This window comes from Hoplias malabaricus, chromosome 10, assembly GCF_029633855.1.
Source record: "Hoplias malabaricus isolate fHopMal1 chromosome 10, fHopMal1.hap1, whole genome shotgun sequence".
In the NCBI taxonomy this organism is placed as follows: Eukaryota; Metazoa; Chordata; class Actinopteri; order Characiformes; family Erythrinidae; genus Hoplias; species Hoplias malabaricus.
In genome coordinates this window covers 22,557,590-22,583,869 of record NC_089809.1, presented here as the reverse complement: position 1 = coordinate 22,583,869, position 26,280 = coordinate 22,557,590, and the positions used below count along the sequence as shown (strand labels likewise).

General features: G+C 38.1%; 2 protein-coding genes and 1 long non-coding RNA gene across 4 annotated transcripts in view; 2 read left to right on the top strand and 1 right to left on the bottom strand.

Moving 5' to 3' along the window:
* The window catches only part of bcan (brevican), a 30,762-nt gene extending 27,658 nt beyond the window's left edge, over positions 1-3,104 (top strand). For both annotated transcript variants that reach the window (XM_066683238.1, XM_066683237.1), the window contains exons 11-14: positions 36-118; positions 1,823-1,967; positions 2,113-2,295; positions 2,493-3,104. In XM_066683238.1, the coding sequence (XP_066539335.1) occupies positions 36-118; positions 1,823-1,967; positions 2,113-2,295; positions 2,493-2,608 (527 nt within the window). In that variant the 3' untranslated portion in view covers positions 2,609-3,104. The remainder of the gene's footprint in view (positions 1-35; positions 119-1,822; positions 1,968-2,112; positions 2,296-2,492) is intronic.
* A 176-nt stretch (positions 3,105-3,280) lies between these two features.
* Positions 3,281-13,940, bottom strand: hapln2 (hyaluronan and proteoglycan link protein 2). Its single transcript, XM_066682244.1, has 6 exons — positions 13,838-13,940; positions 12,369-12,460; positions 10,761-11,120; positions 9,669-9,785; positions 8,946-9,128; positions 3,281-6,032 (listed from the first exon to the last, which is right to left on the bottom strand). Exons 2-6 carry the CDS (start codon positions 12,442-12,444, stop codon positions 5,755-5,757), a joined length of 1,014 nt encoding a protein of 337 aa, XP_066538341.1. The 5' UTR covers positions 12,445-12,460; positions 13,838-13,940; the 3' UTR covers positions 3,281-5,754.
* Positions 11,016-26,054, top strand: LOC136707997 (uncharacterized). The gene is made up of 3 exons (XR_010804306.1): positions 11,016-11,151; positions 23,612-23,681; positions 24,558-26,054. It is a non-coding gene; the product is annotated as an uncharacterized lncRNA (long non-coding RNA).
* The last annotated feature ends 226 nt before the right edge of the window (positions 26,055-26,280 follow it).

Sequence of the window (26,280 nt, the reverse complement as noted above, 5' to 3'; positions counted from 1 at the left end):
TGTTGTCTCTGACTCATCCACATTTCTTTGAACAGATAAGTACAGGGAGTACCAGTGGACTGGTCTCAATGACAAGACCATTGAGGGTGATTTCCACTGGTCTGATGGCAACCCACTGGTAAGCTGAATGTACGCCAGACATGGTTGGACTGGAATAATGACTCCTTAAACGTCAATGACCCTAAATTGTTCTGCTGTCCTCTGGCACAGCACTAAATGACAAACTGCTAAGTTCCTTTCTAAGCAGTTGCTTTTCAAGGAGATTATTAAACTGATAAGATTTCAAACTCATGAGAAAATATTACAATTTTGTTTGTGTTCGTTAAAGCAGATGGTCTGTGGATTAAAACGGCACCCCTATCCAACGTTATCTTTTATTGAATTTGAAAGTTGGAAGGTCTTAATCCTTCCTGATCGCTTGAGAAGATTTAGAAAACTGTTATAATCTAGAGTTTGCCATTTATTCATTTTCAACATCAGTTTTCCCATGTATTTATACAACAGACGCACAAATGACCGCTTAATGGTGACCTGTTTCCAAAACACTAAAAAACTAAAATATACAAGAAATATATTTACAGTAAACAGACAGAGAGTATAATATAATGCAAAGGAATATGCTCACAGAAATGTGCAGTGGAGTAGTTTCAGGTTATTTTCAAGATATTATTTATGTCACATAACATTATGAGTTACTTGTTATTAAATATTCAGTATTAAATTATTTAATTTATATAATGGTATGCTTCTTTCTTCACTTCCTATCTACTTGCAGGAGGGTGCAACAATCTGTGAGCAGAAAGAGTACAATTTTATTACAGTCAGGGTTCTGTTGTGGCAACATTCCTTGTAGGGCCTGACAATCTGGTCAATCCTTAGGTTAAGTGTTTTTTTACCCTAATGAGATTACTACACAAAAGGATACATGTCTGTGACATCTTAAACACAAACATGACATCTATATTCAGACATGCCCTCCATTAGTGTGTGCTCTCTCTTTGTCCTGAAGTTGAGAAAAACTCCTAGTCAAGACTTGGTTGAACCTGTGGATCAAATTCAAATGTACAGCTGAAAATTAAGATATCAGCAGAGGTAAACCATATATAAACACAGACCATAAACATACACTCCTTAAAACATCTTATTGTTTTTCTGTAAATGAGAGGGTTCCTGTAGAAAAGATCCTCCTGTTATAATAAGAATAAAGCAGTATTACTCAGGTCAAGAGCAAATCTAGGAAATTTGCCAAAACAGCTTAGAGTAAAGAATGACCCATTGAGTCTTAGTTCTTTTTCCAGTTCATTTCCATTTGAATGTCAGGCCATCAGGATGACATCATTTAACCTTTCATAAGGATTTAATGAACCTATGACTATTTTGTTTTAAAACAGTCATAGATGCTCACCTATTAAAATACTGCGTATAAAAACAGACCTAATTCATTTTTACATGCTACAATTTTTGTTACTGCTCCTTTAAGACTGGATATCTGTAAAACTTACCTGCATTCAGAAGTAGGGCTAACCTGCTGCATTCAGAATGGTGTGTGTGTGTGTGTGTGTGGTTGTAATGTTATGGCTGACCAGTGTGTGTATGTGTGTGTGTATAAAGATTAATCTAAAATGGGCAGTATTTTGCAGATTATTTCCCATATGAGGACTTATGGACTGAAGAGTGAAAATTACTTTGTAAAACAGTGTTAAAATGCTACAGCTCTTTATTTTTTAACCGGGGAGAACTCTTCTGGGGAAGTTTTCTATGACATGTGCCAAATAACACAGTGGCATTACATACCTTCGTATCTCATTCTCTTCTCTTTCAGCTGTATGAGAACTGGTATCATGGCCAACCTGACAGTTATTTCCTGTCTGGAGAAGACTGTGTGGTGATGGTATGGCACGACAGTGGACGCTGGAGTGATGTGCCCTGTAACTATCATCTATCATACACCTGCAAGAAGGGCATTGGTGAGTATGCACTAAGTTAATGTGACATAATGCTTTGCAAAAGAGGACTTAATAAGTAAAAATGTGTCAAGGGGTTTACATAATCAGGGTTGGTCTTTGAAGATCAAAATGGTTCTGAAAGGAACTTGGTTCTGTTTTCCCTCAGCTTTTTGTGGTAAGCCCCCTCTTGTCTCAAATGCTAAGTTTTTCGGTCGGCTTCGCCAGCGGTATGACGCCAATGCCCAGGTGCGTTACTACTGCGAGGAGGGTTTCATTCAGAGACACAACCCAATAATCATGTGCCATAGCAACGGGCAGTGGGAGGAGCCACAGATCACCTGCACTCCACGTAAGAATACATTTTATTAATAAAATTATATAAGGACATGAAGAAAAATGAGTCTAGATTTAGAAGATACTGTTACTGGGCACTTAGTGAAGAATTTGTTAATTTGTTAGTGAAGAGTTAAAAATGAAAGTTTTGTCGTGGTAGAGTTGTGTGTTTGTTATAGTGGTGCTGAAGATGTGAACATTCTATTTTAACAGAATCACATGAGTCAAATGGAGCTCAGGGAACACCTCCCACTCCTCAAGACCAGGAAACAGTACTCACAGAAGAACCAGCCACAGAAAAAGCAACATCACAGTGGTGGAACCTATAGATCAACTAGTGCTACTTTTTTTCTTTCTCTCTTCAATTCAGCTTTCATTGAAAAGACTTCCATCAACCATCCTGCTTACTGCAGTGTTTCATAAGAAGAACCATATGCACATCACACTTCCAGCCTTCTGCTCATCAGCTTTATTCAAGCACATTTCTCTCTTAGAATGTGACACTGAATTACCTGTTTTGTAATTCTACGACCCAAAAATATAACCTGCATGTACACACAGAGCAGCACAATTCCCAAACCACAGATGATGGCATAAAAGCACAAGTAAAAAAATATATAACAATGGAGCACACACATGCTAACCTCAGCTGGTCTGAAATAAACTGATGTCTGATAAAAACCTCATTTGATCCTACTGAGGGTGTCCATTAGTGCCATGAGGTCGAAAAATTCAAAAGATTAATGTTCAGTATGTGACATGTGAGATCCAATAGTGCACCAAGGATGACCAGGTGCACTCAGCTCCATGCTGGAAGATGAAAGAGCTGTTTGCAGTGTCAGATTTTATATAATAATAATATATATATATATATATATATATATATATATATATATATATATATATATATATATATATATATATATATGCAAACAGATTTTATATAATAACATTTATATAATGCAAAAACTTACACACACTGAAAAAATTAAATCTTTTTTCCAGCCACTGAGATATCAACTACTACAAGTCATTTTGAAGCTTCCTAATTATTGACACACTTGTAATGACAGCTCATGTTAAAAGCCCCTTTAAAATGAACACATACTCAAAACCATATCTCTAGCAACATTTGGCTCGACAAAAATCAGGAGCCACATGTCTGTTCCCCTCTGACGAGGAAGGCATTCGCAGGCCTTGGCCATGCTAATAGTGTTAATTGGGCTAATAATATGCTCCTAACTCTTTTCCACACAGTAAAACTTGAGCTTATCAGTCAAGCAGGATACGTTTTAGGCCATTTTACACTTAAGGTCTAGAATTCCATCTTCAGTGCTGTTAGCTAAAAGTGAGAAATTGACATAGAAACTCTAAAGCTGTATAAAAGTGACTTTGCTTTATTAAATTTTGCATTGAGCAATCTCTCATTATGTTAGACTAACATACTAAAGACCTGCCTGATAGTGGCTGGGTTTCCTTAATAGAGTTTTGAGTCAATAATCCTTGGAATCAGATCAGATGATCGAGATCAAAATTGTAAAATATATATTTATTTGTGCCTGAGTGTACAACACATGCTTTTCAAGCAATTTGGTGCTCAGCTTTTCAGGTCTCTGACTTCTCTGGATATTGGTATTACAGAAATCCCTTACTAACATTCTGTTTTTACTGATCAAAACCAATTTTCTATTCTCATTCTGCTTATTAATTACATTACTTCCTGGTTCAGTCTGCTAATGACTATGTTTGTTTCATTTTCCCTCAAACATATCTGAGAGCTTAATTTAATTCTACACTATAATTCATTTGTAAAATGAGAAAATCATGCACATTTTGAAAACTTTGAGTTATTTTCACTAGCTTATACTACAAATAGAACAGAAAACAGTGTCAACTTTTTTTTTTTTTTTTTTACATTTTGTTGAACTTTCTTGAATCTAACTGGTTAATAAACAAAGACAATGAATGGGTTACTAATACTCTAAAGATTTAAAGGGTACACACATTATCATTAGTTGTGTCATTGAGATATGTGTAGCACTTTACTGATTTTGTAAACAAACCTTTCATTGTAATTTATTCCGTGGCTTGATTTTTTTCCCCACTGAAAACACTTGGAATATTTAGTTAGTTCATAAGTGACAACCAAGAATGAGTACAACCAATCAACACGTTTACATAACAGAAATCATCACAAGTGTTTTTATTCACTTTAAGGTAATATTTTATTACAATTTTGAAAAAAATCAAGCCATAAGGTGCCATCTGGTATATGGTACCATATTCTTGCAACATAAATGATGTGTTTGTTCTGGGTTTCATGAAAAATAAAATAAAATAAAACAGCCCTTTTACTAACTGTATTAACAGATTGCATTATTATTTATTTTGGTACATAAGTCCATTATTAACTCTAATTTTGACATAAATTCACAGACACTTTTCAAGCATTTGACAACTTATAGTAACTAATATTATACATTACACCAGTGTTAGATGATGTGTATAACAAAATATCATCCAGATTGAAAACTAAATTTTTGATCATCACTTTCAAAATATCATATAAAGGTGATACTAAAGAAATAGCTGCAAAAGTAAGAGTGAACGTAGTGCACATTAATTACAGTTACCACAGGCAGAACAGAAAATGTCTTTTTTAATAATAGCATGCCTTGAGATGTTTTGTTTTTATGCATTCTTTTAGTTTTGATATCTCTGATTGTAGGAAATTAGTTTGGTTAGATTATTTTGACAATGATAATGCAAATTATTAATTTACAAAATTTTGGAACAACATGATTCACTGGGCAGACCAAATAAACAACAAACAGCGAAGTGGGGCTGAACTCAGCAAAATGTTATTATAATAAATAAATACTCAACTGATTTAAATAAAGAATAGATAGATCGATGTAACTGAAACAGGAAACCAATTTTAAATCTGTGTAATGTTTTGGGAAAAAAATGACACTGGTATTTAACAAAAGATTCACCAGACTCGTCTATTCCCATTCTCACACAAATCTAATATAACAACACAAGCTGTATCACAACATCATCTGGCACTGCTGCAAGCATAGTAGAGCACTGGAAATCATTCATATTCCAGGTTCCCTAGGATGCCTGGGAACTGTGACCATTATACGCACCACAAATTGCCTTGTACAGATGAATACAATCAGTAGCCTTTCACACTGTGTTCTGTATTTTTTTATATCATAGCAGTAGATGGAATGGCCATCTCAAAAGTTCACTGAACATCACACTGTAAATTAACAGAACAAAACTCAAGTTAATCTCTCTTAACTCTCTCTAACTGTGTTGGATAGAGGGTCCTCAGGATCTGAGTAAAGAACTCATTATGTGAAATTCAATAAAATTTAAGCTTTAAGGCAGTGGTCTCATTTATTTATTTTTTTATTAAATCTCCAAATCAGTTTTTCCAGTGCAGAAAATGGCTGACTGTGGTAATTTACCTGTAGCAATATGCCCCATATATGTGTGTGTCCTTGCTGGGGAATCCAAAACTGTGAACCCCTGGCTCTGGGATTCCTCCACAGTGTTCCCTAGGTGTGGTGATGGGGAAACGCACACTGCCGTCCTGTAGCCAGCCTCCATCACAGCGGTCCAGCCCCAGGAACCTCCAGGAAGAGTACAGCTGTCCTACAGTAGCCAGGTTTGCTCCTTCCTCCCTACATGCATCCAGTGCTTCCAAAAAGTTCAGTGACCCACTGATGTAGAATACTAAACCTATCAGAGACACAAATTAACAGGAGAGTCTCAAAGAAGGCCCAAAATAGGTCTTCAAACATCTCACACCTTCTCAAAAAAGTAAAGCTTTTGTGGTGGTGTTTATATGTGTGTGTTGTACTGGTATGAGTGGATCAGACACAGCAGTGCTGCTGGAATTTTTAAACACTGTATCCACTCACTGTCCACTCTATTAGATGCATCTACCTCATTGGCCTACCTTATAGATGTAAAGTCAAAGGCAGTAGCTCATCTGTTGCTGCACAGTTTGTGTTGGTCGTCCTCTAGTCCTTCATCAGTGGACACAGGATGCTATTGGTTGGATATCTTTGACTGATGGATTATTCTCAATCCAGCAGTGACACTGAGGGGTTTAAAAACACTAGCAGCACAGCTGTGTCTGAACCACTCATACTGGTGCATGTAACGGAGCTCTCGTCCGTTCCATGCTGAGGACATTTTAGAGAACCAGGAACAAAAGCACAGACAATTTATATGGTTTTAAGGACTCTTTTATTCAACTCTCTGTGATTATGGCGGCGCCTGTCCAGCACACTTATTTTCTGAACTCTGAAAAATAAACACAAACGATCATGCTTATCTCGCACTATTCAGGGTGGCCAACTGAGGGTGTTGATGATTTCTACTTTGTGTAAGCATTATCTGGGCATATTTAACTGAAATAATAGTTTCAATGTGGGTTTGAAATGAGTTTGACTGACTGGTTTCTTCCAGCATGCCGGTGACCTGCTGTGAGTCACGGGCACAGGGGGTTGATGGGTTATGTAGTCCTGAGTGTGTGCTAAAGTTAGGATTGTACCATCCTCCATATTAAGCAGAGGGGGGTGAGTTCTCTCAAGTTTCCTACTTGTATTTTTTGTTTGTTATGTTATTGCATGAATGTTTTAAATAAGGGTTTGTTTAGTTAAAACAGCATTGAGTATTAAAAGTGGTTTTAATTGAATTAAGAAAGATAGGTTATGGTTAACCCTACAATTTGTAAACTTACCTGTATTTGGGCCAGGCCTATAGCCTAAAGGTATTTAAGGGGGAACTCAGCCATTTTCGGCTGGCTGGATGGGGATGCAGACCTTAATATTTTGATTGATAAGATACTATATTAAGTGTTGATTTTCTTTGACTGTTGGTACTTGGGTGAAAATAAAACTTCTGGTGAATTTGAACTCCTGGTTGTGAATCAGTTTTCGACCACCACTCAGCTATCCTGCAACAGTGCAACACACACTAACAAAACACTACCACACCAGTGTCACTGCAGCACTGCAGAGAATGATCCACCACCAAAATCATACCTGTTCTGTGGGGGTCCTAGCTATTGAGGAACAGGGGTAGAGAAGCAAATGTATGCAGAGCAGAACTGGACTACAGTCTGTAACTGTAGAACTACAGTGCTCCTTTCTGTTCAGTGGAGCTGAGAGAATGGACCATGAGTGTAGAACACTCTCATTAAATAGTGTGTATTTTAATTAAATTTGTATTTTTGTATTGTGTATTACATATCTTTGTAAACAACTAGCTAGCAGGCAGTAAGGCAGGTAGTAATTGTGTAATATTGTAAAACTGTGATTCTTTTTCAATCATCTTCAAAGAAAAGAAACTTCTACATTCAGAACAGTTTATTACATTTGAAGCTGCCAATAACACATGGACATGGTAGTAAATCATGCTAATGTGTTATACAGGTTTTTGCCTTGATTCTGATGGGGCTAAAATCATAGCAGTGTAAAATGCAGAGCAATACTGAAGTAAAATATTAATGTCAAAAACATCTTCATCTTCACAGAGAAGTCGTGGTTTTCCCTGCTTTAAAACCTTAAAGTTCACAGCTACATTTTAGTACACAATTACAGTTTGCTTGTATTCTGTATTTTGTTATGAATTTGACATTCAATGATTCCTTCATTGTCTGTAACCACTTATCCAGTTCAGGGTTCTGAGCCTACCTGGAATCATTGGGCGCAAGGCGGGAACACAGCCTGGAGGGGGTTCCAGTTCTTGACAGGCTGACACACACCCACATACTCACACCTATGGACACTTTTGAGTCGCCACTCCACCTACCAACGTGTGTTTTTATACAGTGGGAGGAAACTGGAGCACCTGACGGAAACCCACGTGGACACAGACAGAACACACCAAACTCCTCACAGACAGTCACCTGGGGTGGAGCTCGAACCCACAACCTCCAGGTCCCTGGAGCTGTGTGACAGCGACACTTCCTGCGACACCGTGCAGCCTATTTGACAAAACATAATAGAAAAAAAAATATATTAAACTAACTGTTGCCTGTGAAGGGGGTGGCACGGTGGCGCAGCAGGAGTGTCATAGTCACACAGCTCCAGGAGGTTGATCTGGAGGTTGTGGGTTTGAGTCCCACTCCGGGTGACTGTCTGTGAGGAGTTTGGTGTGTTCTGCCTGTGTCCACGTGGGTTTACTTCCTCGGATTGGAGACTCAAAAGTGTCCGTAGGTGTGAGGGTGTGAGTGAATGTGTGAGTGTGTGTGTCGCCCTGTGAAGGACTGGCCCCTCCTCCAGGGTGTGTTCCCACCTTGCAGCCAGTTATTCCGGGTAGGCTCTGGACCCACCGCAACCCTGAATTGGATAAGCAGTTTCAGACAATGAATGAATGAATGAATGAATGTTGCCAGTGAAGATGTTATGTCACATTATACCTTTCAATTTTCAAGTATGTTAATCTCTGTAAATATTAATATTATTTCTATTCAGTAGAGTAGAATTAATTGTTCATTGCAGAGGAAGTAAGATTTATTTTCAGTTTGATATTACACAAACATGTCATTTGACCAGGGTTGTTAAAACTGCACACAACTTCATTTCCCATGACCTTGTCAACCTCAATACATTGTTATCACTATATATTCCATCTACTGACCTTTAGTTGTAGAAGTGAAGCAGAAAGCATCATAAAGCTCCTTTGTCTTGTGGCGTGGTCCATAGCTGCGGATCCCAGCGAGAAGATCTCCTCCACAGGCTGGTCGTGGGTTCAGGATTGGGTAATGGACAGTCCCATCATTTATCCATCCAGCATTACACCAGTCCAAGCCATCGGTCCATGCTTCATATGAGATAGGTAATGGTAAAACACAGAGAAAGAGCTGTTTTAGAACAGTGCAGTTACTTTAATTACTCTAAAAACCAAACAGAGATAAAGTAAGCACGGCAGATTTCCTATTTTGTTTAAATCTGTGTGTGGAATTGAGATGAAAACATGACACGTTATTGTTATTGTGATAAATATGCCTTTCAAACATTACTGTGGATGTTGTCTGTACTTAAAAAAAACACTAAGCAATTGCAATTTCTTTATTAAAATAAAGACATAAAGAATATAGAATATAAGACACGGTCCAAAATTAAATTAAGTATATAGAAGTTTGAATTAAAAACCATTGCATTCAGAGCTTTTAGCACATTGTTTCTCTTTGTACAATGCGCTGAGATACATATTGTGTACTATAAAAAATGTCTTTAAATATCTTGATATGGTATTTAGGTCATTTCACCCACACCTAGTTTGGCATTGTGAATATGAGAGACTAAGTGAATAAAATATATACAGTTTGTTAGTGGTTTCATGATAAACTCTTTAACTTACCTCTGTAGAGTTGTCTGTATGTTGCCAGTGCACCATCCTGCTCTGCACAAGCATTTTTGGCCTCAAAGTACGTCAATTTGTAACGACCACGGCTGCTCTGATAAGGAAATACAACCCCTGCAATAGCAGTTTAACAAGTTCATTTCAAATGCTGTTTTAAAGAGCCCTTTGTATCACATCTGCTGTTGGAACAGATCAGGCTCTGCTCAAAGGCTACTGATGGCCATGGTTCAGGTTGGTTAGATTAGGTGTAAAACTAATTAGTGAATGTCCAGAATCAGGTTGTGTTTATTGATAGTAGCGCGGACTCCAGCATATAGTTCAACATTCCAACATACTGCTGTCTTGGCTCAAATAATATGGCATTCAAGTGAGTGGGATTTCATTTTCATTCAAGCTAAAAGCAATATGGAGTATTATAAACTTATTTTTGTTCTGGGTCATAGTAATATTTATAATGGTATACCATTAAAAAAATTATTCTTGCTTTTCCACCATCTTTAAAAAGTCATGTTATTCCTTCCTGTAACAGGTCTTCTGTTGAGTGACTGTGTATGTGAAAACCAGCAGGTTTGACAAATTTATATTAAGCAAAATAATCACTTTTCAAACCCCTGCTTTTCATCATTCAATCAAATCTCAATGGATAAATAGTGTCACATTCATTTACGTTTGCTGCCTTATATATCCTGTCTCACTTTGAAATATATAACACTATCGAAGTAAAATGTCTTCCGATTTCCATTTTATGGTGGACAGTTTTTATTTTTATTTATTTTTAGAAAAGAAATACCTCATAAAACTAGATTGCTATTAAATTTAATTTCATTGTGGGGTGATTGTAGTATAACTTTAGACGATTTGTTTGGAATGATGGGCCAATATCCTACACGGGGATTTAGTGTAAACCTAAGGTAAAAAATAATCCCAATAGTCACTCCCCAACAGAAAAATTAAAAAGCAGGTTAGGAAATGCCCATGTTGGTTAAATACACTTAGCAGTTGTACTACTACCAGCCTAATTTTCTACAGTAGTAAGGCAATCACTGTACTGCCTGGCAGCAGCGCTGGAGTTAGGAAACTCTACTGTACCTTCGATCCTAAGGGTGATGTGGACGTTCTCGTCGTTGATTCCGTTGATGAGCTCGCAGCGGTACACACCGTCGTCCTGCAGATCGAGGTCGGACAGAAGCAGAGAGATGTCGAGCGCATGCGCGCGGCGAATACTTGCTCTAGGCCCCAGGACGCCGTAGTGTTTATCAGAGCGGCCATTGGTGATGAGAACGATGTTCTCCACTCCGCGGTTAAGAGGGTCAACTTTAGTCCACTTCACTCTGTATTGAGCGGGTCTGGAGCGCAGTAAACATGGCAGAGTGGCGTTCTCTCCTCGCCGCGCACTCACTTCAGCGTACACCGGCGGCTCCACCAGATACTGCAGCTCTTTCTGTTTCTCTGGAAGACCGTGTTTCATAGGGAGGAAAATGTAAGCATTTGACCAATATTATCCTGAAGACGCTTAAAGTACACTATACATGAATCGGACACAGCAGTGCTGCCCCTTTACAGTCCACTAGATGCACCTACCTTTGTTGATCCACCCTGTGGATGCAAAATAAGAAGCTCACCTGTTGCGTTAGTTCACCTCTAATCTTTGATCAGTGTTATCAAAGGACACAGTCCTCATTTTTGGTTGGACTATTCTCAGTCCAGCAGTGACACTGTGGGTTTTTTAAAATCTAGCAGCCCTGGTGTGTCTAATCCACTTGTAAATGTGCAGTACACACTAACCCACAACCACTACATCAGTGTAACTGCAGTGCTGCAACCAAATACTGCCTGCTGTATGGATGTTATCTGGGTTACTACTAAAAAAAGTTGAGAGGGAGCTAACAATGTATGCTGTGTAGCAAATGGAGTAAACTTTGTAATTGTAGAACTACAAAGTGCACCAATATAGTAAGTAGTGCTGTTAACATAGACAGGGAGTGTAATTAGGTCAAAGTAATGATTTGGCTAATTTCTGTTTGTCAATAAGTCTATAGATAGCTACTCACCCACTGTTTCTTCTGAAAGGGGTATATATATGAGTGAGGATATTATTCCTATTTCCTGCAGTAGCAGCTTCTATATACATCAACTGTAATGTAAATCTTTTTCCAATTTAAATGTGCTTGCTATAGTGTATGTATTTAGAGGTACTTTAAACTTTTTAAAGTTTTTTATATTCACACCTCATTTTCTGTATCAATACCTTCTGTCGTCCCTTAGGGGAAAAATATTTACATCGCACAAAGAACCCTTTGTGACACACATTTGTAAGTACGTACTTGTCTGGTAGAATTTGATTGCTTTCTTTCACAAGTGAAACTGATGGATGTCTATTTTTCTCAATGCAACTCGTTTAAAAGGAACTGGATGGCTCCATCACTTGAGAGAATGCAGTTCTATTGCTCCACAGCCAAATGATGGGGAGATATTACCTTCCTTGCCCACATTTACCAAAGGATATGATGATAGATGAGTGGCTGCTCTAAAACATCCCATTTACTGGCAATGTTTTCTTAAGAGATTATATGATGAAGAATGGTTTTGAAATTCAATCACTGTCATAAATAGGTGCACTTTAAAGTCCAATTCACCAGTTAACAATGGGTAGATACTTTTGCATATGAAGTGTGCATTATGCTGATTGCTGATTACCTTTCTCACTGTGGTGAATAATGGCAGAAGTCCAGGAGAGTAAACTTGCAGTCACTATCAAAGTAGCACAGTTCATGTTTGAGATGTTTTCACTGGCAGAAATGACACAATGGAACAATATTTTACAATGATGTAGTGTATTGTTCAAGTTATCCAGTTACAATTCTTATTTCTAGAAACATCATAGAAATGGCATTTTTGGAAATGTCAGGAAATGTTTGTAAAATGCAATAAAATAATTTAAATAATTAAAAATAATAAAAGATAATTTTGAGGCTTCATTTAACTGACAGAAGAAGAAAATATTCCCAATGATTTTATTGACTGAATGAATTTTATTTTGTAAATATAAATAAATGTATGATTTGATGCCTGAAATACGCTTCAAACAAGTTGGGACAGAGAAATTTCCCACTGTGTTATGTTACACTTTTTAATTGTTTGAGAACTGAGGATAACATATGGTTGAAGTTTTGCAATTGGAGGTTTTGATCACTCTTGCTGGCTACAAGACAGCTGCTCAACAGCTTGTGGTCCCTTCTGTCTGATTCTTCATGTTGCTCCACAAGAGACAGAGCTGGACCACTAAGAGATCAGTTAAGTGCATGAATTCCCAGATAATCCACATCCCAAATGGCTGTTGTTTTCACAGTAGTAGTATGACAATTGACATTCATTGTCGTCAAAGGGCTTGAGGATTGATGCACATTCAAACAGTTCTTGCCCTAACAGAGAATCCTCCAGATTTCCTGAATCTTTTCACAATATAAGATTAATGGTTGATTTGTTTTGCACAAGTGGTGATACATGACCCATCTTTGCTGCACAGTCTGAACATTTGATGGATTCTCCTCATATATTCAGTTGTTACATCTTCAGCTGTTTATAGTGGAATATTTCAAAATGTTGTGCTGTGAATATTCTTTAAACTTTTCACTCTTATTTTGCCCCCAAATTTTGTAGGGTGTTGCTGGTATTAAATTCTAAATTTATTTATATTCATAAGATACAATCAAGTGTTTGTATTTTTGTCAGTTGAATAAAACTGCAAGATAATTAATAAATCAAAGATCATTGTTTTAATCGTATTTTACAAAAACTCCCAACTTCTTTGTTTATATGGCAACTTCTCTGGTAATCACTCGGCACTAGTTTATATTCTCTCAGCATGTTACATAATACAAGGATTACTGGGGTTACTCCAGTACCTGCTTCGGTATATGGGATATGCCTCAGTAAGTGCTTGCTTATTCAAGTTAGCTGTACTGAGCAGAGACATGCTAAACTAGGCTTGGCTGAGAACGGACCTGGATATATTACATAATTGTATCTTTTTTTCCTTGTATGAAAAGCACAGTTTTAGCATTTGATCATTAGTAAGCAATGAGGCTTTGATGTAACATCAATTAAGCAAACAGTACCAGACAGTATAGTAAGATAATACAGCTCTGCAGAAATTGGGGTCAAACCTGTTAAGAGCACCGTCTTCTGACTTGTTTTCTTCAAAAAGGTCAATTTAGAAGCTTCAGGCTCTTGGCAGTTGTCTGTAGATCCGCTTCATTTTCATCCAAGTCAGTTTCTACTCATCACACCCGTCATTAGCTTGGCTTCTCTCTCTCTCTCTCTCTCTCTCTATCTCTCTCTCTCTCTCACTCAAAAGGCTGGCCTATGTCTGTGGATCTGGACAGAGTAAACAGCTTTTTTTCTTCCCTCTATTCCAGATGTTAATGAGATTCACACAGACTCTCATTGTTCTTCTCCTCGCCTCCTGGTTTCTGCTCACTATGGGCACCAGGAACACAGATTAATAGACACCACCCATTTCTTAGCAGATAAAAGGTTTATTAGCCCCCTCTTAGCACATATATTTTAAAATATGTATTTATTTTTTGATGTAAACCCAGAATCTACCTGCAATTCTACACTCTTAAAAACTTTATCTAGATAACCTTAAGAACAGATGGATTCTTAAAGACACATTTTTGATTTTGATCTTTTAATTATTATACTTATATCAATTGAAAGTTTTGCCAGAGTCATGTGTTTCTGTGAAGCCTCTGTAGTTTTTATAACATGAACTTTAATGAAATTGGCTTAAGTTGCTTCTTAGTTTTGGAGCATACAGTCTTGTGTTTTGTAATGAAAGTGTACCCACAAGTGAAATTCATCCTTAAAGATCAGGGTTTCCAAAGTGCCACTGTAAAGATCACTGGAAGATGGTAGATGCTATTTTGAACACTCTTTATATAATTATTGAACTTTAGCATTATGCTGTTTTTGAAAAGCTTAGCTCTAAATATGATGTAGTCAAACTAGCCAAAAAAGTAACAGGAAATCACTGGAATACTATTATCTTAATGTATTTTAATATATCCCATTGATTTTATTCCTGCATTTTTTTCTAAAGACCGTCAAAAAATGAAAAACCATTATCTCCAAAAGTGTAACTTCACAGAACAATACACTTTTTATTGAATTTTATGGGAAATTAACCTAAAGAGATTTGCTTCTTATTATGTAGCATTTCTACTGGTTCATTCTTTTTATAATTTTCAAAGTGTTAATGAACATATGTTAATAGAAATGCAAGGTTTTTTAGGGCAGTGATGTCAGTTTCATGACTGCAGAAAATCTCTAGAACTGAGCTCTTGCAAAAAAAAAAAAAACAAACAAAAAAAAAACCTTAATTTAATGCCCTCTATTTAAAAATTAATCAGTCTCTAAAGCATTCCTTCTGTTTATTGGGCTGCAGTTTTGCATTTAAATGAATGGTTAGGCTACAAAAACTTTTACCGCTATTAAGACTGGATAAGTAAGTAGTGCTAATAAAAAATTAAATGACTGATATATATTCTTCATTGCCAGGCCTTTTTTTTTGGGGGGGGGGGCACATGATTTAATGAACTGTACATATGCAATATTAGGAGCAGTTTCTTTATTATAAAAGCTCCTCACTTACAGTACCCAGAAATTCAACACTACACCAGGTTGATCCCACTGTTTGTTAAAGGCATTGACATTTAAATATCAATGATAGATGATGAAGAAATATTAATCACTCTGTCATTTTCACTGTGGTGGGACCAGCCATTTAGTTCAGACACAGGAGGCAGAGTGTGCCTTCTGTGTTTTTGTCTCGCTGTGACCCAGAACACAACGATCACTTTGTCGCCAGCCTACCCCTTGCATCCAAAAGACAGCAGCAAACACACAAACACAAGCTGGAAAAAGAGGCTGGGAGGAGAAAAAAATGAGATAATAGAATTCCAGTGCTTCCTTTGGGCCCTTCTTCATTGTGCTGATTCATCAATGGGACTCTTTCTGTGCCGCTACAATTAATATGCGTGAAGGCATCCTTAGGTAACAGTCAGTCTGTCTGTCTGTCTCTCTCTCTCTCTCTCTCTCTCTCTCTCTCTCTCTCTCTCTCTCTCTCTCTTTCTCGCTCTCTCAGAGAAGAAACTGAATAGTTTAGGTAGCATTATTTACCAATATGGAATGGAAAGGTTTGGTACATTGCAGAAAAAGCAAAGGGGACAAGACAATCAAGACAGCAAGTAGAAATAAACAGGAGTTAAGGACTCTTAGAAAGCAGCGAAGGCAAATAGGGGAAGAAGAAAGAAATTATATTAAGGTACTACAGAAAGAGCTTAAGGGTATGCTGTCAGTGTTAAAAAGAGCAGAGAACTTGAAGAAAAGGAGGAAAAAGAAGGAACATGCTAGGCAGGGTTCTTTAGTAATTCTTTTAATGTTGTGAAGCCCTTATATGGTAAGGAGAAATCTTGGAGTTTAAAAGTTAGAAAGAGGGAATATTTCAGTGGTGTAAGGCAAAGGAGCTAGAGCTGCCATGAGATATTCCACCACTAGGTGAAACTGAGTGGCAAATGGAGGTTAGCTCACCAAAATAGAATGAGGTTCAAGATGTGGTGCATCATTCAAAGGTAGGTTCTGCTCCAGCACCTAATGGCGTGCCATATTGGGTGTATTGTTTTCCTAGATTTAGCTAATGCATTTGGCTCAGTGCCACAAACTAATGTGGACAGCCTTTCAATACTTTCAGGTGCCAGATAAGGTTACTAGGCTGGTTAAAGCATACTTTGAGGATATTCCGTTTTGCTTTAGTACAGGGGAATTTGTTACACCATGGCAGCGATTAGAAATAGGTATAATGGCTGGATGTATGATTTCACCATTAGCATTTGCAATTGCAATGGTGGTAGTAATTAGGGCCTCTAAGTGGGTCGTAGGTGGGGAGAGGTTCCATGACTGTACTCGGCTTCCCCCAATTAGGGCTTACATGGACGACGTGACAGTGCTGACGACTACTGTGAGTCTGTAATGTCTCCCATTCCAGTACTTATCAGAAATAGAAAACACAGGGAGTACAAAACAGATAGTGTAAATATTTCCAACCTAAAGTATGTCCTTAGACATCAGTCAGATCTGGAACCAAAGACCTTTGTTTTAAAACTAGCTCTTATTAATATTAGGTCTCTTACAAATAAATAATTTATAGTCAGTGAACTTATCACCTCACACAATTTAGAATTTTTGCTTTTAACAGAAACCTGGCCAGAAAACAGCACCAATGCTGCTGTCCTTTTAGAATCCGCTCCCCCAGACTATAGTTTTAATAATGTATGTAGAGAAAACAGAAAAGGTGGTGGAATAGCCTCCCTGTTTAAACATATATTTCAATGAAAGCATGCAGCATTTGGTGACTTCCTCTCTTTTGAGTATCTAAATACTGTGCTAAAAGGTGCACCTCATATTTTAATACTTACTATTTATAGACCACCTAAATACTCTGCAGACTTTATTGATGAATTTACTGAGCTGCTAACATTCATTTCAACTGACTTTGATCACTTTGTCATCTCAAGAGACTTTAATGTGCTCTTAGATAATATCTTGGACAAAACTACTAAAGAACTTTATTCTTTACTTGATGTTTTTGGTCTATCCCAGCATGTGAATGTACCTACCCACAACCACGGACACACACTGGACTTGGTCATTACCAAAGGGCTGAATATTTCATCTATATCTGTGAAAGATTTAGGGATCTCTGACCACTTCTGTGTCATTTTAAATATTGAAACCACTCTTAGCTGCTCAAACCAGGTCTGTCAGTGTGAAGAAAAGATATTTTACTGAGAACACGAAGGAGCTGTTTATGTCAAAAACACAGTGCATTATATCTCTTCTCCTGAAGGCGATCTTGCGAACCTTAACTCCAAAGCTCTGAATCTTATTGACTGATTGGCCCCTCTGAAAACAAAAAGTGTATCTGGTAAGAAGAAAGCACTATGGTGATGCAGCATGGGGGTAAAATCCAAGAAAAATGAGTGCAGAAAGGCTGAGCGTAAATGGAGGCACACTAAACTTCACATTCACTTGGAAATTTATAAAGAGAAACTCTAAAAATACAATTTGGATGTTAGAAAGGGCAGACAAACCTACTTCTCTGACATCATTAGTAAAGCTCTAACAATGCCCGCTCATTATTCACAATAATTGATCAGCTGAGAAATCCACCAAAACAGGTAAACCCAGAACTACTCTCTGTGGAAAAATGTAATTAATTTGCAGCTTTCTTTAGCAATAAAATTCTAAATATCCGGCAAGCGATCTTAAAAAAGGCCTTTGACAGCAGAGCTGTTCTGATACAGCCTCAAAATCTGAAATGTACCCTGTCTAAATTCACTGCTATTGATTTGAAAACTCTAGAGAAAACTGTCCAACATCTAAAACCATCCACATGCACATTAGATGTGTTGCCTGCACACTTTACGAAGGAAGTCTTCTGTTGTCTATTTGAGGACATACTGCAAATAGTAAATGGGTCTCTACTTTCGGGGATCTTCCCTCAAGCGTTAAAAACTGCAGTAATCAAACCTCTCTTAAGTTTAGACAGCACTATCCTGAACAACTACAGACCAATCTCTAATCTTCCTTTCATAGGCAAAATTATTGAGAAAGTTGTTTTTATTCAGCTCAGCAAATTTCTACATGAACACTGTTATGATGACTTCCAGTCAGGCTTCCGTCCACATCATAGCACAGAAACTGCCCTCATAAAGATCCTAAATGACATCCGTCTAAACACAGACAGTGGTAAAATCTGTGCTAGTGCTTCTCGATCTTAGTGCTGCATTAGGAGGCTTTCAGGAACAGTTCTTAGCTGGTTAAGATCATATCTAGCGGATAGAGACTACTTTATTGCTATTTGCAATTATAAATCAAAACAAACATCGTTGACCTGCGGTGTTCCACAAGGATCAAAATCTGCATTTTATCACCTTAAGAACATATCAAAATTCAAAGGGTATGTGTCACAACCAGACTTAGAAAAACTCATTCATGCATTCATCTCTAGCAGGTTGGACTACTGCAATGGTCTCCTTACTGGACTTCCCAAGTCCACAGTTAGGCAGCTGCAGCTTATTCAAAGTGCGGCAGCTAGAACTCTTACCAGAACCAAGAGAACCGAGCACATCACTCCTGTCCTCAGGTCACTGCACTGGCTGCCAATTAAACACAAAATTGATTTTAAAGTGTCATTAATTGTTTATAAATCAATAAACTATATATATAAAATATATTTCAGATCTACTAGAAGTGTATGAACCCAGTAGGCCCCTCAGAACACTCGGGACTGGTCAGCAAGTGGTGCCCCAGGTCAGAACCACACAGAGTGAGGCTCCTGGAAGACATCAGATTTGCCCCAAATATTACTATCTTCAAATCTAGACTAAAGAATAGCGCTGCACTTAGATCAAATTAAAAATGTAGATTTACTTATTTTATTTCTAGTACCATTTTAATAACTGTCCTTTTTTATTACTATTTTTTTTTATTGTTTTAAATTTTACTGAATAGTTTTACTGAAAAAAATTGTTTTTATTTTCTTTTACTTTTTAAATTCTACTGTAATATTGTTTTTCTTTTACTTTTTATATTCTACTGTAATCTTTCTGTATAGCACTGTAAAGCACTTTGAATTGCCATTGTGTACGAAAGGTGCTCTATAAATAAACCTTGCCTTAACTTACTGTGCCTTGCACACAGCTGTTGGTGGGGAAGTTAAATGATAATCTAAGTTTGGCTAGACTGAAAGTTAAACCAAGCAAGTCTAGAAATCTGTTGATTGTCAAAGGAAAACATGTGCAGGAAAATGGTTTGATGGAAGGAGAAGTGATCCCTATGGTACTGGAGAGACAAGTGAAGAGTTTAGGTAGATGGTATAGTACAGCACTAAATGATACTGAGAAAGCTGTGGGACTAAAAGCTCAAGTGGTGAAGGCTGTGAAGAATGTGCATTGATAGATTGTGTTTGCCAGGGAAGTTGAACAAGGCCATAAGGAAGTGGCTAAGTGGCTGCCGCAGTGTTTAAATATTAAGTTAAGTGTGGCATGCTATGAGAGAGGGGTACTGGAGTTACCGCTCACAAATTTAGTTTAGGAATTGAAATGTGCAAAGGTGAGTCATGAGATGATTTTGTCAGGATCAAAGCATGCAGCGGTAAAAGCAGTAGCACCTGTCACAAAAGAAGGAAGGAAGTGGAATCTGAAAGTGGCCATGCAGGTAACCAGGAGCTCATTAGAGCTTATAGCCAAATACAGTGTGGAAGAGCAGGACATGGGTCAGGTGTTCCGTGGAAAGCTATTAATAAGACCACATCACCAGAGAGAAGGCAATTGATGACTAGTTTTATTCACGAGCAGGAAGAGGCACGGTGTGCCACATCAGCATCACAGGCAAAACAAGGCCAGTGGCTTTGATGGGAAAATCTAGAGAAGTGGAAGATTTCTTGGAAAGAGTTGTGGGTGGTGAAGGCAAGTCATATTAAGTGTTTGCTGGGAGAAACTTACAACGTCCTTCCAACACCACAAAATCTTGGACAGTGGGTAGGTGAAGACCCTAGTTGTAGATTATGTATAGAAGTTGGTACGCTGAAGCATATTCTATCAGCTTGTAAGGTTAGTTTTCCACAGGATCGGTATACATAATATAATCAGTTGCTAAGGGTTTTAGCATGTTTGTTGGACAGCAAATGCCTAGAGGTTAATGCATTGACAAGTGGCTGTAGTAATAAAATGATTACATTTACATTTTTACATGCATTTGGCAGACGCTTTTATCCAAAGCAATTTACAAAAGAGGATCTAACATTCAAACTACAGTACAATTTATACAAATTACCTTACATTGAGTGCAGTATGCCAGGAAGTAATAAGTGCATTAAAGATACTCTCGGAAGAGCTGGGTCTTCAAGGATTTCTTGAATGCGGAGAGGGTTTCTGTGGCTCAGATAGTGCTTGGAAGCTCGTTCCACCAGCGTGGTACCAGAGATGAGAATAGCCTCGACTGACCTGTACGGGGGGTTGGCCGTGTTAGTTGGCGCTCCTTTGAGGAACAGAGAGGGCGGGCGCTAACATATGAGTTAAAAAGTATTCACTTTCTCTGCTCCCATCTACCTCGATAGACTCTTAAAACCAAGAGTCTATTGAGGTAGATGGGAGCAGAGCCAGCGAATACTCTGAAGGCCATCATTAGTGACTTAAATTTGATGTGAGCAGCTAAGGGTAGCCAATGCAGCTCAACTAATAGGGGAGTGACATGTGCTCTTTTAAGCTGGTTGAAAACCAGGCGTGCTGCAGCATTCTGGATCATCTGTAGTGGTCTCACAGCACAGGCCGGAAGACCTGTCAGGAGGGCGATGCAATAGTCAAGATGGGAGATTACTAACGTCTGAACAAGAAGCTGTGTTGCATGTTGAGTTAGGTATGGCCTAATCTTCCTTATGTTGAATAGAGTTAGCAGTTTCATTTAAGGATGCAGTAGATGAAGCATTCGAAAGGAAGAAACTGAATGTCCAGTATGTGGACTTGGTGAGGTGAGGGAGGGTGTGGGTGGCAGGCAAATGTAAGACCGATGGAGATAGGTGTTAGGGGATTTGTAAAAGTCTGCCACATCCCTGCTTGTGCAGTTGTAAACATTGTGAACTAGAAACAGAGAATTAATTTATGGAGTAAAGGAGTAAATGTAATACCACAAGTTCTTTATGTGCTGTACTTGCAGTAAGAGCATAAGATTGAACAGATAAAGTTGGGTGGCAGTGCAGGATACAGACTGAAGTTAACATTTGTCATGCTGTGATTGGTGGGGGCTTCTCAGAAAGAGTCTGTGTATTGAATCCAGTGAAAAGCAAGAGAGTGCATGCTCAGAATTTGATATCATGTTGTTTTGAGAACCTGTCTGATGGCTTGGCAGAGTACAAGTGATCTCTATTTTTCACTGATGCTTGCACTTATGTGGGTTCTGCCTGTATCTGATGTCTGTCACTTGCCGACACTTGACTTCAGCAATTCAAAAGTTCATAGTGGCAAATGTGGTCTCATAAGTGGAAAATATTTACATTATATATTACTGTCATACTAGATATAATTTGTATATTTGACAATTTCTAGTTGATCTGGACAACTCTGGTTTAGAGTTTTGGTTCTTTAATAATTATATTACAAAATTATATTTATGACCATTTGAGAACACAATAACATTTCAGAATTTTATATTATATTATATATATATATATTATATTATATATATATTATATATATATATAATATATATATAATATATTATATTATATATATATTAAGCAAAATTATTAAACTAAATTAGGTGTCCACTTGCATTTTTTCTTGTAACATTCCACTATGTAACCTGGCTCTATTCGCCACATGCACATTTTTCCAGTATAACAGAAATTAAGCAATGAATTTGTTGCTGTCTAATCAGAACCAGGCAAAGCTCAATCTGCTCATGGCTGATTGTCTAAAACCAATGAGGCCACTACATTGCATTAAGTTGAATATAGCTGACCTTTCTCATCGAGCAGCGAGTCATGCACCAGACAATGTGGACAGACTCCCGATTGGAATAGAGTGGATAAAGTGCAATTGGAAGCCTACTTCAATGCTGTTCATTTTCTGTATCTCTTAGTTTTGATGATACAGGACTTTTTATACATGCTCTTTAAACATCTTCCAATATTTATTAAGATTGCTGTTTTAGACTTGTCTGGCTGTTAAAAAACAACGTTATTAATCACCATTGTTCTGAGACTTGGCACTAAAGATATAGTACTGTAAGGCAAACTCCTAAAACGCCCCACACCCACACCCACCCAGTGTGAGTGCCTGGGGTTAGCCCCTGTTCCAGGGTTCAGGATGAGTTTGTTCATTTTTACTGCTGACAGAGTCATTTGTTGGAAAAAGAGAATGGCCTAAAGGGTAACTGTCTTGCAAAAGTTTCAAGCTGGTTCCTGTTACCCCCTCATATTTTAGCACAAAATGCTACTTACATATTTTACTTCATAATATATACCGATAATAATTAACCCCAATAATTCAAATATACATTTAAGCAATAGAACACAAGAGGAAGTGTGTTATTGTGAAATTATAGCACAGCTGTGATGCAGCGCAAGCTGAAGACAAGTTCCCTTGGTAATGCATCGCACGTAGTGAAGTAACTTGCTTCTAATCAGCAACAGTGCATTATACTTCATTAGTGCATAGGTAATCGATAATCAAGAGAGTCCTTGGTCTTCTTTTCTGATACAATTTCATGCTATTTCAGGATGTCCATTAAAAAAGAGATATGTGCATGTGTGTGAAACATTATAACACATCTAAAACAAATTTTCTAAAGAAGAAGAAATTAGATGAATGAACGAACATACTTGACATAAGATGACTTAATACATTTGCATATATTATTTTTCAAAATGATTGAGGAAACACCAACCAGTAATTAAAGCTTGTAAAATGCTGTCTGAGCTAAACATATCAATGTACTGCTAATTATGGATATGCTGTCCAGCCCGGCTCCATTGTATTATTATTATTATTATATATCCAGCTAAGCTGGACCTACTATTAACAGGGTAGACTTATAACAGATTAGAGTGCAATTGTAGTGTATTGATGATACCAACATGTTGATGGTGATAACATAACACTGTAACAACACAGTGAATATTTAAAGGGGACATATTATACACCCATTTCTACAGGTTAACACAGTTCCCTGGGGTCTTAATGAAACATCTGTTAATAAGCCGTGGGTGAACTTCTCCAGTGTCATTTTCACTATATTTAATCAGTACTCATTTCTCAGCACTCATTGTATTTGATTGCTCCGTTTAACCTTGTGTTTGCCCTCTTACATAAACACAGGTCCAGCGCTGTGGCTGGGGAGGCTCTCAAGGAAGTGGTACAACTCTGTAGCGTCTTCACTCTACAAAAGGTGCAGAACAAAATTGGAACAGCTGGCTTTGCGCCATGTTTTCGGATATAGGCAGAGTTGTTTTGTTTTACACTTTATTTGTTGGTTTGTACTCCAGATCTCCAAATTAATGTGCTAATGCACTGAAAAGGTTTTTTTTCCATAATATTTTCCCTTTCAATTTGGTCTGCCAATTTTATATATGACCACACAGCTAAGAGACTTGCTGTGACATTACTTAAACTCTTCTCACTCTGCAGCTTTAAAGCAATGAACAGTGAATGAATGAATTTAAAGAATGAATCAGACATTAGGAGGAAACTTTGCGATAATCTCTTGCCTTTCCCTGTCCCACATTATCTTTAGGTGCTTCTATGTGAAAGAGATCTTTTTGGCAGGCTGCAATCAAGTGTGGCCATGTTAATGTGACAGAGAGTTCAGGACACGGTCACTTTCTAAATTGTCACTTCTCAAATAACATTTGACAGGTTTTTACATGCCAGAGCCATGTCTGTTGCTTAAAAGGAAAATGTTGATTGGTATCACACTGCAGAACTCTTGCAGGGCTGTTGGAAATACCTAAATATCTGCACTCATGTAACCTACAGCAATCCTTCTTGGGAAAGACTGAGCTTAAATGGAAACTTGATTTTCTAAGAAGTCAGGTACTATCAGTTTAAAGGGAGACATATACAGAGTATCTGATGCTGTTTGTCAGATATAGTCAATTCCTGGGACTGCTTTGGACCCTGACCATTTTTAGTGAAATCTTTTTTTCTTTTGTGTGTGTGTGTGTATAAACAAATCTCTGGTGGAAAGTTGATAAAATACTGTGTATCTACACTTTTCTATGGAAACTGTTGTTTTCCTGATTTATCTGTTCTGTGTCTTCTACAGGGGGAGCATCATTCATTCATTCATTATCTGTAACCGTTTATCCAGTTCAGGGTCGCGGTGGGTCCAGAGCCTACCTGGAATCATTGGGCGCAAGGCAGGAATACACCCTGGAGGGGGCGCCAGTCCTTCACAGGGCAACACACACACACACACACATTCACTCACACACTCACCTACGGACACTTTTGGAGTCGCCAATCCACCTACCAACATGTGTTTTTGGACTGTGGGAGGAAACCGGAGCACCCAGAGGAAACCCACGCGGGGGACACGGGGAGAACACACCAAACTCCTCACAGACATTCACCCGGAGCGGAAATCAAACCCACAACCTCCAGGTCCCTGGAGCTGTGTGACTGCGACACTACCTGCTGCGCCAGCGTGCTGCCCTGAGCATCATTCAGCCATTATGCAAAACTATTTGAAGCAAAGAGATGAAAAGAAAATAAAGACAAATGTAAAAATGTTTCACTCAACAAACTAACACACAGATAAGAGTGCTCTTCCTCTCTTTTGTCATATGACTGATATGTTTAGATGACAGTCATTACCTAAGTGTATTTTTTTGTACTGCTAATATCTCCACCTCCATCTCTCTCACCACACACACCTACAGGTAGAGTGAAATCATGCATATAGGTATGCGCCCTCTGCTTCTCTCACCCATTACTGTACACATACCAGTGTGACACAGAGAGAGAGGGGAGTGGGTAGAGGGCAAGAAAGGAATGGGTTCTTCCCTGGCAGTGAGACTCTCTCCCTCAGGCTTTGTGGTTTGTTAACCCTGAGTCATATATATGTTTACAGCATTTACTCTGAAACAGAGTTATGACCTGTGTTGGACTGGTGCCCTCTCCAGTGTGTGTTACTGCCTTGTGTCCAGAGATTTGTGTAGGTTCCGGACCCATTATGATTCTGGACAGGATTAAGCAGTTTCAGGAGATAAATGAATTAATAATTCAATAAAACTAATCCAGAATTACTTTCAAAATTTGACCTCATTTGTCATACCAACATACTTTGCCATACAATTTTATCCTTTGCGGGCACTGTCCTCCCAGCTTAGTGCTGTTAACCTACTGAACTCAGGGACTTAAATCATGTAAACATTTTACCCATGGGCAGAACAGTGGTGCAAGAGTTAGTTTCAGTTTCACACAGCTCCAGGGTCCTGGGGATGTGAGTGCTCCCTGTCACTGTATATGACGAATTTGCTGTGTTTTACCTGTGTCTGCTTGAGTTTCCTCCAGGTGCTTTGCTTTCCTCCCACAGTCCAAAAACACATGTGAACCAGCTATGCAAAACTGACTGGCTGGATGAGTGTGTGAAATTGCCCACAGGTGTGAGTGACTGGGTTAGTGTGTGATGCCCTTTGATGGACTGGCACTCTCTCCAGGGTGTGTTACTGCCTTGTGTCCAGTGATTCCCTTTGGGCTCCAGATCCACCATGAGCCTGAACAGAATGAAGCAATTACAGAAGATGAATGAATGAATGTATTATTGCCCAGAATCAACACATAAAGCTTGTTGAGTGATTGTACATTTTACCCAATGACCATATGTTTACATTTTGTGTATTTAATAAATTGTTCTCCAATTTCTTCGCATTGTAACTGTACCATGTGAAGAAACATTATCCAGTTGTACAGTTGTAGTTAATTACATAACAGACAGGTTATGTCTTGAGCTTATCTCTCAGGATCATGGTTGGCGTCTATGGTAG